This window comes from Mixophyes fleayi, chromosome 1, assembly GCF_038048845.1.
Source record: "Mixophyes fleayi isolate aMixFle1 chromosome 1, aMixFle1.hap1, whole genome shotgun sequence".
Taxonomy (NCBI): Eukaryota; Metazoa; Chordata; class Amphibia; order Anura; family Limnodynastidae; genus Mixophyes; species Mixophyes fleayi.
The window spans coordinates 233,923,676-233,942,631 of NC_134402.1; the positions used below are offsets into that span (position 1 = coordinate 233,923,676).

Below are 18,956 nucleotides of genomic sequence, written 5' to 3' on the forward strand. Positions count from 1 at the left end.
ATATGAAAGTGGTGAAATGCTGGAGGGATGGCTTTTGGGTATGTACTTACCATGTTTTTATATCCCTCATCATTGTTCAATTTGCCTCACATGTGCTAACTGCTGTACAACATGCTCAAATAAAATGGTAGTTTACATTTTTGTTTTATTACAGGAGATTCAGCATATGGGTGTCGCTCCTGGCTGATGACTGTATCCTCATCCTCCTGCAAAGCACAAATACAATGAGGCACTAGAGGTGTGATAGAGCGTACCTTTGGACTCTTGAAAACCAGGTTCAGGTGCCTAGATAAATCAGGTGGGGTGCTTATGTACGCACCTGAAAAGGTGTCTGATATTGTCCTGGCTTGCTGTCTGCTAAATAATCTAGCTTTACATCAACTTACCCCACCGATTATTGCAGTAGACAATGAACAAGTAGGGGTCCGTGTCCCATCTGGTGATGTGCAGAGCACAGAGGGAGGGAGGCAGATTAGAGACCGTCTCATTACAAACTACTTTACATGTAAGTGCATACTAGAAAAAACATTTATCGCTATTAAATGTGTTTGATGTGAGTGCAATGGTTTTTTTTTTTTTTTTTTTTTTTTTTAGAGTTTGGAACCTTTAAACAGAGGATAGTGTGTACTCCTCATGTGGTAAATGTGAACGTCCCTGGAAAGTTACAGTCAGATGTCAATGTGTAAGTGAAATTAGTGCATTGTTTTTTTAAAGCAGAATACTCTTGTTTAATTTGCAGAAAAGAAAGACTGATAGCATTGAAATGTAACTGCATTTATTGCAGTAGAACGCATAAACAGAAAATTTACAATGCATACACATGCATAAAAAAACATATACAGAAAACAAAAGAATTAGACTACCGACACCTTTTCGCAGGCACATCAGTACCTCTGGAGCCACTCTCTTCTCTCCCTCGGCCACCACTGGTGCGAGCACCTCTCCTTGGAGGAGTACTCAGGACAGATCTAACAGGCGTGCTAGCGGTACTGGTTGTGGCAGATGAGATAGGTGCAGGGAAACGGGCCATAATTTCATGATGGATTTGGCCTGCCATCCGATTAACGTTAGCATTTACCTCCCTAACTGTTGAATGTAATGCCTCCACAGCACCAGTCATTTGGACCATTGTAACATTCGATTGCTCTATAGCAGTAGCAATTCTATTTAAGGCAGCAGGAATTTGGTTATTACTGCGGTGTGCCCGCCTCAAATGGCCCACAATATGAGACATGTGCCTGGTCTGTGTGTCCATAAACTAGGATTGTAGTTGTTGGAATTGGGCAATTGACTGTACCATTTCTCTCCCTGGATCCAATGTAGGAGGTGGAGTTTGCTGCTGTGCGGTTTGTTCTGCAGGCCCAGGTGATTGCTCCTGGAGGCCAGACACAGGGGCATCAACAGCTTGAAGGGTGATGACTGTTTCATCCCCTGGGTCCAGTGACATGGCCAAGGACTCCCGCTAAGGTGCCCGATATAAAGATGGACCTGTGTTTGAAAAATCACGGTAAGTATATAGGATATAATATGTTTGTATATTGCATTCTGAACACTGGATAGAAAAGAATAATCTTTTTTCAACTACAGATTGTTTAACAATGTTTGCATTCCTGAATACTTGTCCTTTGCAACCTGCTTAAGGATGCACTTGTTATCTTTTGAATACATATTCTCATTTGGACTATGTATGGGTGAGGGGGATAGAAAAGCAAATTATTTTGAACAACAAATATGATGGTGCAGGCAGCCAAATGCTGCAAGACCGTGCTTTTGGGTAAGCTAATAATATTTTAGTTCTCCCTCTGTGTAGTACATGATGTTTTCAATGCAAACCATATGAAAATCAAGATATATAACATGGGCACCAACATTTGCACATAAAAACATCTAACTCCCTTGTTTCTCCCCCAAACAGAGTACACGCACCTGCTTGCTCTTCAGGGGCAGAATAACTCACAGAAGGTGGAGGTGTAGACCTTGGACTGGGAGTTAAGTCTCTTACAGGCGATTCTGGATGTATTAGAAAAAGGATACAATGTATTTGCAGCAACAATCATTTGAAATATATACAGTATATTTGAAAAATGTGTATTAAAAAAACAAATATTTTATTGTAAAAAAACATGTGTACTTGCAATACTGTTAGAGTAAAAAATGCAAATAACTCACCAACTGCTTGGCCAAGCGAGGGTGCATCTGTATCCTGCACATTAACCCCCTCTACAATCTCCCAGGGCAGTATCTGCCAAAGCTCCTCTTCATAGCTGGTGTATTCGACACGAAGTGGGGGTCCACCACCCGTTCTTCTTGCTGCCCTCCTTTCCTCTACCATTTTTTCTTTAAGCTTCCTCTTAATGTCAGAGAATCTTTTTTGGCAGTGAGCCACTGAGCGCTTTAGTGGCCCCACCGCGTTCACGGCCTCACAGATTTGCCCCCACAATTGGTGGCGCCGCCTTAGCGGAGTATGGGCTGCCAGGTTCCCTAATATTACCTCGTAGCAGTGAATTATATTGTGCACCAGCACATAATTTTCATCATGAGAGAAACGGACATTCCTCCCTGACTTGGTCTTCCTGCCCTGTCCTGACTCCTCTAACCCTTCCTCACCTTCCTCTGCCCCATCCAGCTCCATCTCCCTCTCCTCAGCCTCTGCCCCCCTCCTATCTCTAGCCATATTCACAATCAATACACAAAAACAGGAAACACAGAAGGACTGACAAACACAAAGGACAAACTAGACTAACTACAGAAACAGTCACAACACACTTACACACAAGTAACAGAGACAAAGGACTAGACAAATACAACAAATACAAGACAGAAATTAAATCAGAAAATAAATGCATACAACTGAAAAAGAACACAGGGCTACTCACACTTCAATCAGAAATCGCTGCACCAGACCACTCTAAACCAACTCTCACCAAACCACAATCCTCCAAACTCCTCTCTCTATACTCCTCAAAACCCTATCAAAGAAAAAGTATCAGGCCAGTGCTTTATATAGGGCTTGTGATTTCAAATCTCCTGACTTTAAAAGTAGCCAATAGTAAAACGCCATGAGACAGGTTTATTTTTCAAAAAAACCGCCATCACACGAAAGCGCCGTCATTTAAAGCAAAAGCGCCATGTTCCATTCAAAGCCGCCGGCTTCAACTTGAAGCTGAAATGCACCCATTCGTAAATCCGGCTGTTTGCCATGCAAACCCGCCAAAAAACGCGGCGATGCATGGCGGCTTAAAGACGCTGAGCATCCCGCCTGATAGTAAATCTAGCCCAATGTCTTCAAACTTTACACTTTAACAGCTCAATTTATCCATGGATTAATTTGAGATAACCTATTTACACTGTAGTTATGATTTATCCCTTATAAATAACTACAAGCTCTCTATGTTCACGACACCTTCCCTTTTTAAGAGATGGCATGGGGATTGACTGACAGGCCAGCTTCCATAGACTCCCCCTGGTTCAAATGGAAAAGCTGTTAGCTGGGTCTCAATAGGTTCTCTGGTGAGACTGGTTAAGAAGGGGTTAAATATCTCATTTAGCTGGGACTTCTGGTCCTGCAATAGCTGTGGGCTAACCTCTACATTCATTCTTACCTACACTCTCTGTACCTCTCACTGACTGTGTCTCTTTGTGGGTGCTGCTTGAGAGAATGCCTCCCTTCCACAAAAACTCCTGTAAGTGGGAACCCTTTAATCCTGGCACAGCGGAATACCTACTTCCACTCTGCCCTGCTTCCCAGCTACAAAATTCCCTATCAGTGGGATACACTATGCGATTCTGATCTGAGGGTCTAAGGAACAGGACACTGTCCTCCCCCTTGAACTCATCTATTTGGGGGTGTAGAGATATTGAGATATAGATATTGGGGGTGTAGAATAGGGAGTTTGGGCCCTTCATCTACCTCCTCTAAACCATTAGACAGCTGACTAGGTAAGTGTGGGCTAGCAACTGACCCCCCTGTCTCTATAGAAAACTCAGGTGAATGGACAGAACTCAGATGGAGATCTGAGTGGTGAACATTCAAACTACAGGTCCCAGCAGTAATGTAAGAATTGCTGTCACTCGCTATTTCCCGTTGGTCAGGTCTATGTGTCTCCTCCACATGCTCAACACCCCTGGGTACAGCTGGTTCAGGCACAGAACACACATCTTCACTCTGCCCTCCTTCCCAGTTACCTTGTACCCCATCTTCTGAGCATATTACCTGGGTAGAAACATTGTTTTTCTCTAGCACAGCAGAATTAATCACATTGTCATCTGTCCTATTTCTTGCAAGCATATTATCTACACCAGAATCAATGCCAATATTTGCAGTCACACTGTTATCTTTCCCTATTGCATGATAAGAGTTCAGTGTAAAAACAGGTTTAGATTCTAACGCAACACTATTTTTAGCATTATCATCGTTATACGCATCAAGTACAATACTACAATCTCTTACCCTGGCACCTGGAAAAAAACATGGGCATTCTCAGTAGATTCTAACAGTGGCATTAGCATCATTACATACATCAGATATAATACGACATTCTCTCTCCCTGTCACATCCTGGTTTACACATTTCTGGTGCAACTGAACAGACCTTTCCCTTGTCACCTCCTGCCAGGGCCGTAACTAGGGCTGTGCGACAGGGGCAACCGCCCAGGGCGCAACGCTGAAGGGGGGCGCAATTTAGGAATATTTTAGGCTAATTTGGTTAAAATTGAGGCCTAGGGGGGCGGCATTTGTCTTTCTCGCCCAGGGCACTAGAATTCTAAGTTACGGCTCTGCCTCCTGCCACATGGGAACAACGCTGGTACTTTCAGTTGATTCTGACACAGTAACAGGTGTGGCATTAACATCATCATTAGACACATACTGAAACAGCATTCTTCCTAAATCTGTCCCCAGTAACACATTTGTAGGCATATTATCTGATACCCCGACATCTCTTAGACCTCTTCCAGCACCCCAATCAAGGTAAACCTTGGCTACAGGCACAGTAAGATGAATTCCACTCACCCTTTGCACAGAAATACACTTTCCTGGAATGAAGTCCTGAACCCTACCAGTTCTGAACGCCCTAACGTAACATCCGCACCAGGTTATAGACCTACGGAATCGCTCCCAAACACAGCGCTCTCACACCCTCAGACACTTCAGGTTTGCCACCATCTATTGAATATGGGCAATAGGACCCCAATGTACTGTCCCACACTGGCACACAGGCTTCTAGCTATTCCCAGACTAGCAGGACCCACACCAGCAAGCACAGGGTTGCCTCTTCACACCTCCAGACTGTTACACAAATGTAAATGCAAGCACACACAGCTTGTTAATCAAATGTATCAACAAATCACACACTGGCATTCCAAGGGTTAACTTGGTCGAGCTCTCTTCTAACAAGCTAATGGATTCGTTAGAGTATCAAGGACGCAACATATTAAATTATAAATTAAACATATTAAATAGGGCATTCAGATATAAAGAAAACTAACGAATGAACAATTAATAGATTGACATAACAAGCAAAACAGTTTAAAATAAAAAGGGTTACATTCAGAATAGCACTTACTTGAGTTGCATAATCTGTCCCATGGGGAATTGGCTATGAAGATGGACAACTTATAAATGTAACTTGATTTCCCCAAAAAGTCTGACCCCTTGCCCCTTCAAAACACAGGTTGTTAAGCAAACTCAAATGGGATGGTCTTCCCAGGGGCATTGTTTAATGTTAATAGGGAGGCAGAGATGTCCCCTGGGTGTCACTGTAGTTGGCTCACAAATATTCCCAAAGTTTTGACCTGTGAGTAATTCTTCACAGATACTTCCCAGAGAAATAACTCCCCCTTCAATAAACCGGTCATAATCTCCCACACATTTAAATACCAAACATGATAGGATTATGACAATGTGACATACCTTTTCCAAAGAAATGTGATTTTAGTTGTTCACGGACACCACCCGTACCTGTCATTCACAACCCTGGTGTGATTTCTGCTCCTCAGTATGGAGTGACACCCGGATTTCCCAAAATATGAACTGTAAGGGCATTTTCCATCATATTTCCATATACCTGTATAAACATGCACAATACTGCCTTGGGCTGCAAGGATGTCCGGCTGTGACTGGCCTCACAACGTCTATTCAGGAGTCCAAGAGCTCTTTGAAGCTGCTACCGGTGACATGGTTATCTTCTCACACCGGGATGTGCAAGGCCATTAAGTACATTTGCATCAGACTCAATGTCTTCAAACTTTACACTTTAACAGCTCAATTTATCAATGGATTCATTTGAGATGACCTATTTACACTGTAGTTATGATTTATCCCTTATAAATAACTGCAAGCTCTCTATGTTCACGACAATTACCTTCGGGTTTTGGTTTTGCTAAAACCACCCTTGCATGTTTTGGTTTTGTTTAGCTATTCTTTACAAAATTCCATTTTTTGGGGTAAAATCACATATTTTCTGTATTATTTTGTACCTACATTATTATTAACCTTACTAATACTAAATTCCAGTGATTTGCATTCAATTTTTACCATCTTACAGGTCACAATGTGCTTTTCATACACTCGCAGACAAATACTGCAGCGAGCTCACCCTCATCAGTGTGTACATCATCATTACAGACTATTAATTCATCTCCGCTGGATCCACCATTAGAGAAGTGTCAGTACTTGGATGTATTTGCCGGTAAAGACCTTCCTCATGGAAGGTGTAGTTCATTTCATGAACATCATCTTTTCCACATTTTTAGGAAGTAACCTCCTACGTCGATCACTGACAAGGTTCCCGGCTGTGCTGAAAACTCTTTCTAAGTACACACTGGAGGGTGGGCAGCTTAAGTTTTTGCAAAGCAAGTTTGTACATGGATTTCCAGAATGCTTGTTTTTCCTCCCAGTATGGAAAAGGACTGTCTGACATTTCGATTTTAATGAACACTTGAATATAATCCTCCACCATTCTTTGCATGTTAATAGTAGGATCGGATGGAATTATGGCTGAGGTCACACTTTTTTTTACTAAAATCTTTCAAACCAGAAAAGATGTCAAACTTTTGTGGTCTGCCACCTGCGTCATGCCTGCTTCTCTTTGGAAAGTGCAATTTTTTACAAGCAGCAGCTGCCTGAGAAACTGAAGGAGGAGATGTCGTCAAGCCAAGGACCAGTTCAGCGGTCAACTTGCTGACCAGGAGCTCCTTGCATCTGTTCATATCTCGGTCATTTGGAAGCAAAGAATCTACTATTAAAGTAATTCTATCGTTCTCAAATAAGCATTGCATAGGTGATTGTATTGTGTTTCCAAGGCACAAAGGAATTTATTTTAGCAGATGTAAAGTTTAACAGTTCAATACATGATTATAATATAATACAGTACAGTACAGTTAATACCAAAAGATACATACATACTGCTGCGTTCGCAATGCGCTTCGCTGCGCTCCCACGGGTACCAGTGCACAGTAGTTCACTCTTGAATACTATGATCAGAGAATGACTGAAGCTAGTGGGAGCGCAGCTATGATTATATACATTCAGTGTTATAGAGAGAAGAATGCAGATGATGTGGCTTGCTTCTATAGGTCCAGACTTCAGGTGGGTCCAGGGTAAACAGGTCATAGGCTAGTTCAAGCAAACCCCTCAAAGGCTGAGGTCAACATTCCAGATGATTCTCCCGCCCAGATACCAGTTACAACTAGTCCATTAGCATTTTACAGTTTGATATCACTCTGACTATTTATTCCCTAACATCAATAACTAGAGTATGCAATATGCGATCTTTACGGCAAAAGAACCGGACAACTGCTGATGAATAGGGGAATAAAATGATATCAGACATGACACATTTCCTATAACCTGAACCTTAAATAACACTAAAGTGTACATATAATCATAATATATAAACTAATTATAAACTAAATACTATCTGCTCATAAATCACTGTGGATCGGAATCATTTTATATATGAAATATATAAATAACAAAATGTTGTAGTGCGAGTGTGTGCGTATTTTACCGTGCGTAGCGTGGCATACTGAGTGCAATCCCACAACAAAACAATATTAACCAATATACTTTCGTTCATCCAATTATACGACTTCGACACTACGTAGGTCTTAAACCTAGGATCAAGCACAGTTGCCAAAACATAGTGATGCGACTTTAAGATTTTAATAACTCTTGGATCATTGCAAAGCAAATTAAGTACTTGATCTACAAGGCCAACATACTTTGGGGAATTGCTTTCTTTCATCTCCTCCTTCAGTTTGTCAAGCTGGTTTTCCAAAAGTTGAATTAAGGGAATGACTTGGCTCAAGCTAGCAGAGTCTGAACTCACTTCACACGTCACAACTTCAAATGGTTTTAGCACCTTGCACAGCACAGAAAGGATTGTGCAAGACTGAAATACATTCCCCCTCCTTTCCCAATGTCATGGCTTGTGCAATACGCTTGTATGGCTTTGCGCTGTTTCTCCATCTTTTGAAGCATGTACAGGGTGAAATTCCACCTTGTTAACACTTCTTGCTTAAGTTGGTGGCAGGGCAAATTAAATTGTTCTTGGAGCTGCTGCAATCTCCTAAATGCTGTGGCAGAATGCCGGAAATGTCCTGAAATTTTACGGGCCACCGAAAGCATCTCTTGCACCTCACGGTTATTTTTCAAGAAGCTCTGTACCACCAAGTTTATTGTGTGCGTAAAACAAGGAATGTGATGGAATTCACCCGGCTGTAATGCTCGCACAATATTGTTGGCATTATCAGAAATGACATATCCTGGGGAGAGTCCACGTGGCATAAGCCATGAATCAATGACATCCCTTAGTTTTCGTAACAAATTATCAGCTGTATGCCTGTTAGTGAAGCCGGTGATGCAAAGAGGAGTAGCCTGCTGCTGTTCCTGCTTGTGAAGGCGAATGACCAACCCAGTGGGCTGTCACAGTCATATAATCTTTTGTTTGCCCACTTCCACTTGTCCACATATCTGTGGTTAAGTGTACAGTGGGTAGAATGGCATTTTTGAGCCCAATTATTAAATTTTTCCGAACGTTTTGGTACAGTTGAGGAATAGCTTTTCTTGAAAAATGATATCGCAATGGAATTTTGTAACGGGGACACAAAACCTCAATTAACTGTGAAAAAACCAGCTGCGTTTATAGTGGATATTGGACGCAGATCTAACATTAGCATAGTGGCCTTGGCGTTTGTGATCCGCTTTGCGACTGGGTGACTGCTGTCATACTTGCTTCCTATAGCAATAGATTGTTTCACAGTTAATTGTTGTAAAGTACTAGTGGTCTGTGACAAAACCAGTGTGATATGTGGATTATAGCAAATACTTTTTATAGCCCATGCTTTGTTCCCTAGCTCACCAGACTACAACTGCATTGTCCAATAACATGTGGCTAAGGGGACATTGTAGTTCAGTGTACATATGTATATTGTGTATTATTATTGATGACTTGCAGTAATGTTATTCATTGTCCTAAAACGGAAGCCAGGAGGGTTATGGGTAAAGATCAGGTGGTGTCCAGGATACAGGTGAGAGGGCTGGAGCTGCATTCATTCTCCCCCTTCCTTTCTCTACAGGAAGCATGGAACAGCTGGGGAGCCTGTGACATCACAAAATAGTGTAAGGGGTTAATTTTAGGAGGGGCTCACTGCTACCTTATCCTTGGAAGTAGGGGAAGCCAATTAAGCATCAATTGTTCTCCTTAGGACTAGTCCAGACATTCTGTCTGCATCCCAGCAGGGGGCTTCTGTGAAAGGAGAGCTCATCTTCATTGCCCTGTCCAAACCCCCTAGTCCTGCACTGACCAATGGTTAAGAAGAATAGACCCAGGGGTTTGCCCAGGGAGGGGAAAGACTGTGGAAATTAGACCTGTGATATAAGGAACAACTCCAGAGGGGGAAGGTGGTTCATTCTGGGATTTCATTCATGAAGGTGCAAGATCTAGCTTTTGAGTTGTCATTCTCTAAGTAGAGTCTATATATGCAGCTGAGAGAAATCCATGGGTCGTGAAGTCTGGACAGCCAGGTGACTATATCTAAGTTAGTGGGGTAAGGGACGGAGGATGTGGTAAATCTGCCTGGCATTTATTTACTGTGTGTATATAATATTCTAGTGTTGTTTGTATAACAATAAATATACTGTTGTATTTTTATAACTGCATTTTGCCTGAGTGACCATACGAATCCAAGAAGGTACTGGGTAGCACTGGGCCAGATACACCCGGTATCTTCACATGGTCTTCTTCTTGGGCTGCTTATGGGAGGAAGATTCAACCCCAGCAGCAGCAACAGCAATGGGACTAACGCTCAAGAATTCTTCAGAGGAATCAAGGATAGTGCAGGAGTCATCTAGCCTTACCAACTTGGATGCAGGACTAACTCCGATTGCTATTGAAGATATTGATGAGGACGGTGTTATGGGTGTAGATTGCAGGCATCGGGATGTAGGGGAGAAAAGGGTCCTAGCTGATGGACTGCTTGTTGTTATTTTTTAACCATAACTTTCAGATTTTCCCAACACCTTGCCATGAACTCGCGTCAAATGGCGTAACATGGATGAGGTTCCTAGATGGTTAAGGTCCCTCCCTCGACTGACTGTGGCTTTACATACACTACAAATGGTTGTCAGGATTTGGGTAGAAATAATTCCACACATAAAAAGTGGCTTTTTTGGTCTTATGTCCAGGCATGACAATGGCCTTCTTCTTATCACGTGCCAGAACTGTTTCCACTTGAGCAGGACTTACACAAACAACATCATCCTCATCAACATCCTCATTAGCGCCCTCGTCGCCTACACAAATCTCCCCCTCATCCTCTTCCAATTGCAAAGTGGCATCCTCAATTTGTGTATCACCAGCTACACTCAGGCTGTTAAGGCACACATCAGCAGAAATGCTGAAAGGGCCCTTCTTTATACACTAACAGAATGCTCACAATTACACATACCACTCGTGGATGGACTCTCCACAGGGATTGGTGTCATTTCTGAATCTGAGCATACATTTTCCTCTAATGCCTTACTGTTTTCTTCTTGCTCGGCTTTTACACGTAACAGTATTTGTGCACCACTTTTGTACTCCGAATTACTTGGTCTTGCTTGGTCACGAGTGACCTTACAAGAAGAAGCCTCGGTACAAATTTTAGATCTCGCACTCATAGAGAAAGGCGAAGACCTCATTCTTTCTTTGCCACTGCGTGTGTAGAATGGCATGTTGGCAATTTTGTTTTTATCGCCAGTTAACTTTTCCTGGATTACAGCTCTTTTTCTCTTCAACACGGTAAAAGGTGTTTTTTTGTATGTTTTTTTCCATGACTTCAAAAGACTATGTACTTTTACATAGGCTTTACCCGATGACGTACAGGGATAACTATCATCAGGACTGTTGGTACCAGCTGCTTTCTGCTCCTGCTCTTCTGTGTACTGCTGTGAATCCATTTTGATAACACCATACATTTATTAGTGCAAATTCAGAAAAAAAAGACTGCAAGGACTGGTATATTAGGATTTCAGCAATGACCAAATGACCAAAGCAGCTCTTCTATAAGGGTGTATATTAGACCCTACACTTAGTAGTGCAAATAAAGAAAAAAAGTCTGCAAGGACTTGTATATTTATATTTGTATTTCAGCAATGAGAAATTCAGCAATGGAGCTGTCACGGGCACTAGGAGTCTTGCCCAGGATTTCACCAGATGACTGGGCTTACCAGAGTAGTGAAGTTCTCACAATGGTCCTCTGGTAGCGGGGTGACTAGCGGAACAGATATCACAGCAGATGGAGAGAGAATGCCAATAGATAATAGGAAAGTCAGTGACTTGCAGCAATCTTTGGTCAATGAATCAGCGACTAGCTGATATAGTGGAAAGGCAGATTTGAACACGGAGATCAGGATGGACGTGAGTAGATGCAGGGAGGTGCAGGGAAGTCAGTGGTCTGCATAGCAAGTTGTACCACTGCTTATGGTGAAGAGACTTGTCCAGGTGCAGGTAGGTAGCGGGGAAGTCAGTGGTCTGCGTATAGCAAGTTGTACCACTGCTTATGGTGAGAAGACTTGTCCAGGTGCAGGTAGGTAGCGGGGAAGTCAGTGGTCTGCGTATAGCAAGTTGTACCACTGCTTATGGTGAGAAGACTTGTCCAGGTGCAGGTAGGTAGCGGGGAAGTCAGTGGTCTGCGTATAACAAGTTGTACCACTGCTTAATAGGTGAGGATGTGTACAAGTGTAGATGAGTGGAAGCATACAAAGATAATAGATGCAGACACTGAGAGCACAGAGGAACTTGATCCCAATAGGTACACAGCGTATCCAACAAAGTCTATATAACGGTATGTGTGGCGCTGCTTGGTAGAGACTTGCTCAGCACAGATATGCAGGCCAATAATGGATAGTCAATCACAGTTATGCATATAACGACTGAGTAGTATGGTTAATTCCAAACAGGTATGCAGCATAACAATAACAGTCTATAGCAGGTATGGATACCGCTGCTGAGCGTGGAGACTTGTCCTAGCGGATATGCAGCATAAACATAGAAAGTCAATAACAGATAGGCATACCGCTATTCAGTAGAACAGTCTGTCCACAGGGAGATGCAGGAACTGCAGAGACGCTGGACGGCAGAGACGAGTGTAGGAACCACAGGTGAGTAGATCCGGTAATCAGAGTCCAGCTGAGGACACAGGCAGGAAACAGGAGACTGTAGCAGGTATGGAAACCAGCGATGAGAAGCACAGGGAATCCACAGGAACTGAAGACACTAGTAGTACACAGGAGATAGTAGCGGGTATGGAAACCAGCGATGAGTAGATCAGGAATCATCAGGAAACTGAAGACACTAGTAGAACACAGGGAACACCTTCAGAGACTCACAGGGAATGAGACTCCAAGATCAGGCAATGAGGTAATGCACACAGGTGCCTTAAATAGGGAGTTGCCTGATCAACCATTTCAATTAAAAGCAACAGTCACAAGAGTTCTTGGGAGCTGCGCATGCGCAGACCATTAGGATGGCGGACGGCCGCGGTTTAGGACAGGTGCCGGCAGGAAGGCTAGGGAGCCATGCACCAGCGCAGAGGCACTCACGGTCCGGTGAGTGACAGGAGCTTTAACACTGCTACCACCCTCCTCTTTCTCTTCTATCACTTTGCCTGTCCAACTTCTCTATACTCTATCCTACCCCTTCTCTGTCCCTCTCTCAAATGGTGCTAGATCGCCGTGGAGGGCGGTATTTATAGATTCCAAAACTCACGAGATCCGAGATCAACATCACAATGACGTTTTGCCTTGTTTTGGAATCCGAAATAGCGCAAAAGTACCAAGCCGACTAGGCTCGGTACTCGGAACCCCTAAGTTCGGGAAACCGAGCTCGCCCATCTCTTATCTATTCTGTCAGTGTGTTTTCTCCCATACTTCGCACTTACTTTTGCTTTGCTATGGCTCCTCAGGGTATAGCAGGTGATCGGACAATGGCCACACCTACATCTTCCTCTGTCATTCCCCACGTTTCTTCTTCTCTTCCTCCCATTCTGACATAAAAAGTTCCTATTTTGGTGGGATTTGACATCATATGCCAAGTCCTTGCAGCATGAGCATGATGCATCATCATTTATTTATAGAGCGCCAGTAAATTCCATAGCACAATTTGATTCAGCACATGAGGCTGCATTGGACTGCTCCCTTCTGCCGGAAACTCCTCTTATATCAAACTCCATCCCCCTTCTACCCCCCCCCCCCCCCCCACACACACACACACACAGGTGAGTGCAGGGTCCATATGTTTGTGAACGTGGGCTGTCTCATGGCATCAAATAACTATTAATAATAATGATCACTCACATGTTAGTATGCCAAACATATCATAAGTTTGAATATTGTTATTGAGACACCGCAGACTGTTTTCTTTGATAACTTTGACATAAAATGTGGCAGCTCACTGAAGAAAGCCCCTGCCGTTTCTAAACAAAACATACTTCAGTGTATTCTGAGAAACTTAGCACTGTTTGGTAAATGCTTAAATATACACTTTTTTAATATCCTTTTTACATTTTGCTTTCTATAGAAACAACCTTTTCAATGCATATTTATAGTCCCAATAACATTCATTTTCTTTTCAGATTGCAGTAAATGGGTCTAACTAAAAGATATAGAAATAATATATATCAAGAAAAAACTAAAAAAACAACAACAGGGGCGTGGCCTGGCAGCCATCGTGAACGGCAGCACCTGGCAAGAGCTCCGTCTTGACCCACTGGATATCGACCAAACAACCCCTTCACCTAACCACCTTACCTGCAAGAGGGGACTCCAGAACCCCCCTGGACAGCGGTGACCCGTTTGGAGCGCGGATCTGCCAACGGCGACGGCACCGCTGGCTTTATCATCCGCGGCCAGAGCTCTCTTACAGCCGCCCGCCGCACTGTAGTGTTCCTGGCCCTTGCCTGCTAAACGGCGTCTCAGCATACATCCCGGTCAGGGTCTCACCTGTCTGGCTGGCAGCAAACGGCCCAGAGCTGCCGGGTTGTCGGGCGGTGCCCCCCTCGTGGGGATAGATCAGCGGGCGCTACAGCCTGTCATCCTGCGTGCAGGCCTGTGCAGAGGAGAGGCTGTGAGTGGGGGAGGCGGCGCCGCCGGGAACTTCATCGTTAGTTAATGGTCTGGATCCCAAAAAGCTACACCAGCTCCTTCATGCAGGCACTCAACCACCCGCTGCAACAGAATACAGAACCCGCTGCTGATCCCACCCTGGTCCCGCTGACGTTTTGAGGTACCAAATAAGATATAAATTATATGTCTGTTTGAGATTCCTGGCTGAGAATAAGTTAATTCGCCACAATTAGAAGGGCTGTAATACAGAACTCTTACAGAAAGAAACAATTACCTGCTAAATAACAGGCCTCATCCAGTGGAGGCATTTCTCTTCAGTTTTTGTCTGCAACAGAGCTGGATTGAGTCTTCCTAGTTTAACAATACTGACATCTGGTGGCAGATCCTTGTTACTACAATACCCAATCTAAGTTTACAAAGCCCACAAAGATATAAATTCTATAAGTTGTACAAGGGAAGTTCTGGACACAATGTAATATTACTTAAAACAGACCACGAACCGCGTCCCGCGGGATGGCTGCCTAGACAAATCATGAGGAGAGATAGATAGCGGCAGTCTTATCTCAACATTATGTACTATCTGCAATGATTATTATATTTTGAACAACAGGTTGCTAAACATACTTGGGATCGTCTTGATGGGCAAAGACCGTAAAAACTCAGCTAAGAAAAATCAAAGAAAACCCCAAGAGACCCCTCAGCGTTCTGATCTTCGCTCATACTTAAAAACCCCTGTAGACACAGAACCAGAAATGGCATCCCCCCCCGTTGCCTCAGGATCCACATCACCAGGCCTACGCCAGGATGAAACACGACATCAGAAGGGAACTGTGATAACAGAGCAAACCGATTTATCACAAGTGCTACAAATGCTTAAGTCTCTCCCAACTAAGCAAGAGCTGCCTTCAAAAAAAGATTTTGAAGCGCTAGAAGCAAAATTACAAGAGATTGTCCATCAAGAAGTGGTCACACTGCAAGCAGATATCGCACACCTCGGACATCGATTGGTAGCCCTGGAGGAACACAAAGATAAAGGGGATGAACGTGTTACAGCACTAGAAAAGACAGTGGCGGAACAGGCGAAGGCCCTGCAGGGATTCCAGCAAAAGATGGATGATTTAGATAATCGGGGTCGCCGTAATAACCTACGGATACGGGGCTTGCCGGAAGATATCCCCTCACAGGGACTGATTGATGCTTTGACAAAAATCTTTAACGAGGTCCTAGAGTTACCGTCAGACAATATAATAGTATTTGACAGGGCACATAGAGCATTACGCCCTAGGGGGGCTCCAACGGAAAGACCTAGAGATGTTATATGCCGTCTCCACTATTACACACAGAAAGATGATATCGTCCGCAAGATAAGGGGTCTCCAAGGATTGGAATTCAACGGTCAGGAAATACACATATTCCAAGATCTATCCTGGCAGACCTTACAATTTCGGAGACTGCTTAAACCCCTTACAGAGGAACTCCGGAACAAAGCGATTAGGTACAGATGGGGCTTCCCGCTCCAGCTGCAAGTTACACATGAGGGGAAATCGGCAGTTCTCAGGATTCCACCAGACTTGCCAGACTTCTGTGCCACTTTGAACATTCCTCTAATCACTCTGGCGGAATGGCAGGAGTCACATCAACGTTTGTATCCGGTAATGGAGCCTCAACACGATGATAGGTTCCATCTTCCAAACAGATCTAAACGGTCACCCCAAAAGCGACTGAACCAGCAGACACAAGAGAACACTTGAAAGCGCACAACTGGGTGCGATCATTCACGCCTTAGAAGAGAACCTCTTATAAGACCCAATCAGGGATCTGCTTCTGTGAACAACTTCCCCTGGGCAAGAGTATTCCTTTCTTTCTTCGTTTGCTTCCTTCATTTCCTTCATCTCTGGTGTACTGTCCACAAACGCTAGTGTCCATTATGGACATGTTTAGCCCATCAATACTTTTCTAAAGTTTTCTAAAGCTTTCCAAGGTTACAGTTTATAATGTTTTCTAATAATATAATGTTAAATTATTTTTGACTAACCGTGCATTAATACATAGCTGTTTGTTGTTCTTTTTACAAAAGTTGAATATGTTAGTACATATACGTAACAGAGTTCCTACGCCTCTCTGGAAGATAGGGGCCTGGGCGGAGAATACCCGGGCCACTGCGGAAGGTGAGGTGTGGGACATATACATATACTTGTTTGACTGTCGCTGTTTATTGCCCTCCTCAGGGCCCCAAGACCGAGTGCTTTATTTCGGACCATATTTGGACCACGGTCCTATATGGTTTTCCGGAACGGTCTTCTAAACCTGCCAATGATTCATAGTTCGTTATTGACACAGATATTTCAGTTTAAGCATTTAAGGCTCCCTAACCCTCTCTCCCCCCCCTTCATCCCTACTTTCTTCAACCCTCCCCAACTACAATACACTTATGGGTTCATACACCTTTTCTCCCTGTGGCGGCACACATGTAAATACCTAGAATTACTTGGTAATGGTGGGTAGACTCAAATGCGTTACCCTTAATGTTAAGGGTCTAAATATCCCTGAAAAGCGGTCCCGTCTATTGCGCGACCTGTTGGCTGAGAAAATTGATGTAGCCCTACTACAGGAAACTCATTTCAAACAAGGCTTCGCTCCCAGACTGAACAGCCACCAATTCCCACATGTCTTTACGAGTAATAATACGGATAATAAGTCCTTGGGAGTGGCAATCCTTATGTCCAAACGCTTGCCGGTTAAGGATATAGACACACATATATTACAGGAAGGCAGAGGTTTGGCGGTGACATGCATGATATCCTCCCAAATGTATACCTTTGTTAATATTTATGGTCCGAACTCTAACCAACCTGTATTTCTAGAAAAGCTTCTGGACAAGGTGGAAACGATAAAGAAGGGCATCACCATAATAGGCGGAGATTTCAACTGGGTTCTACATCCCCTGATGGACTCTTCTTCGGGATCCGCTAGGTTGGCCGGTAAGCTATATCGAAGGGTGAGACGTACTATGCACGAACACCAGCTGGTTGACGCGTGGCGCCTTAAACACCCCACAGGACGTGACTACACATTTTTCTCACACCCACACAATACATATTCGAGACTGGACTATTTCTTTCTTACACATAACCATTTGCCCCTGATCTCAAAGGTAGCTATAGGACAGATCACATGGTCAGATCACGCACCGGTGTACATGACACTCTTAATTTCTAAGACAGTTACTAGACCTTTCACGTGGAGGCTAAACGAGCTTCTAATTCAAGAAGCATATAGCAAGACAGTGTTAGAAGAAGCCATCACGGACTATGTCCAGATCAACGACACCCCCAACATTTCGAAGATATCGCTATGGGAAGCCCATAAATGTGTTATACGGGGCAAGCTTATTCAAATGGGTGCGGTTAGAAAGCGAGAAAAAATAGCCCATAGGGACTCGCTCTTAGAAAAAATAAAGGCACTTGAAACACGGCATAAATCAGATCTGGATCCCTCTGTAATGATAGAATTAACAGAAACCAGGAAGGCTTTAAATCAACTAATGTCAGACAAAATTAAGTATGACCTCCGTAGATGTCAGAACCAGTTCTATCAGTGGGGAGACAAGCCAGGGAAACTTCTGGCTCGTGCTCTGCGCAAGCAGAGAGCACAACTTTATATCCCTCAAATTAAGACAGACGCAGGGTCCACACTAGTTCATACTTCTGATATAGCTGAGGCATTCCGGGACTACTATACCAAGCTTTATAATTTGTTTGACGCACCTAACACAGCTGACCACCAGACCAAACAGGCCCGCATAGCGGAATACCTTGAACGCATAGATTTTCCCACGTTAGATGAGGACTCTGTACAACTATTAGAAGAACCCTTCACGATTGAGGAATTGGAGGAGGCGATTAAGACGACGCCATCAGGGAAAAGTCCGGGGCCGGACGGTTTTACCGTGCTTTACTACAAAACCTTCAAAACACAGTTAGCTCCCCTCTTGTTACAGGCCTTTAACTCTGTCTCTGCCCAGAAACACTTTTCCCCCCAAACACTAGCTGCCCAGATTACTGTGTTGCCAAAAGAAGGGAAGGATCCAGCCTCATGTGCCAGTTATAGGCCCATCTCTCTACTTAATGGGGATATTAAATTGTACGCTAAACTGATTGCAAACAGATTAAAACCATATTTGACCCAAATTATACACTCCGATCAGGTGGGGTTTGTTCCGGGGAGGGAGGCGAGGGACAATACCACTAAGATAATCAATTTGGTACAATATGCACACACCGCCAATATCCCCACGGTTTTACTATCCACCGACGCCGAAAAGGCTTTTGATAGAGTGGACTGGGAGTTTA

At 43.7% G+C, this 18,956-nt stretch overlaps 1 protein-coding gene across 1 annotated transcript; it reads right to left on the bottom strand.

Moving 5' to 3' along the window:
- Nucleotides 1-792: 792 nt before the first annotated feature.
- Nucleotides 793-2,850, bottom strand: LOC142107471 (myb-related transcription factor, partner of profilin-like). Its single transcript, XM_075190912.1, has 3 exons — nt 2,170-2,850; nt 1,927-2,010; nt 793-1,488 (listed from the first exon to the last, which is right to left on the bottom strand). The coding sequence occupies exons 1-3, from the start codon at nt 2,672-2,674 to the stop codon at nt 1,463-1,465; spliced, it is 615 nt and encodes a 204-aa protein (XP_075047013.1). The 5' UTR covers nt 2,675-2,850; the 3' UTR covers nt 793-1,462.
- Between the last annotated feature and the right edge of the window lie 16,106 nt (nt 2,851-18,956).

Bases quoted from the DNA above. Each gene is read 5' to 3' on its own strand.
- LOC142107471 (XM_075190912.1), bottom strand. From the start codon at position 2,674: ATGGCTAGAGATAGGAGGGGGGCAGAGGCTGAGGAGAGGGAGATGGAG. The intron at 2,011-2,169 runs GTGAGTTATTTG...TAATACATCCAG, and splicing joins CTCGCTTGGCCAAGCAGTTG to AATCGCCTGTAAGAGACTTA. The intron at 1,489-1,926 runs GTGCGTGTACTC...TTTCAAACACAG, and splicing joins TGCCCCTGAAGAGCAAGCAG to GTCCATCTTTATATCGGGCA.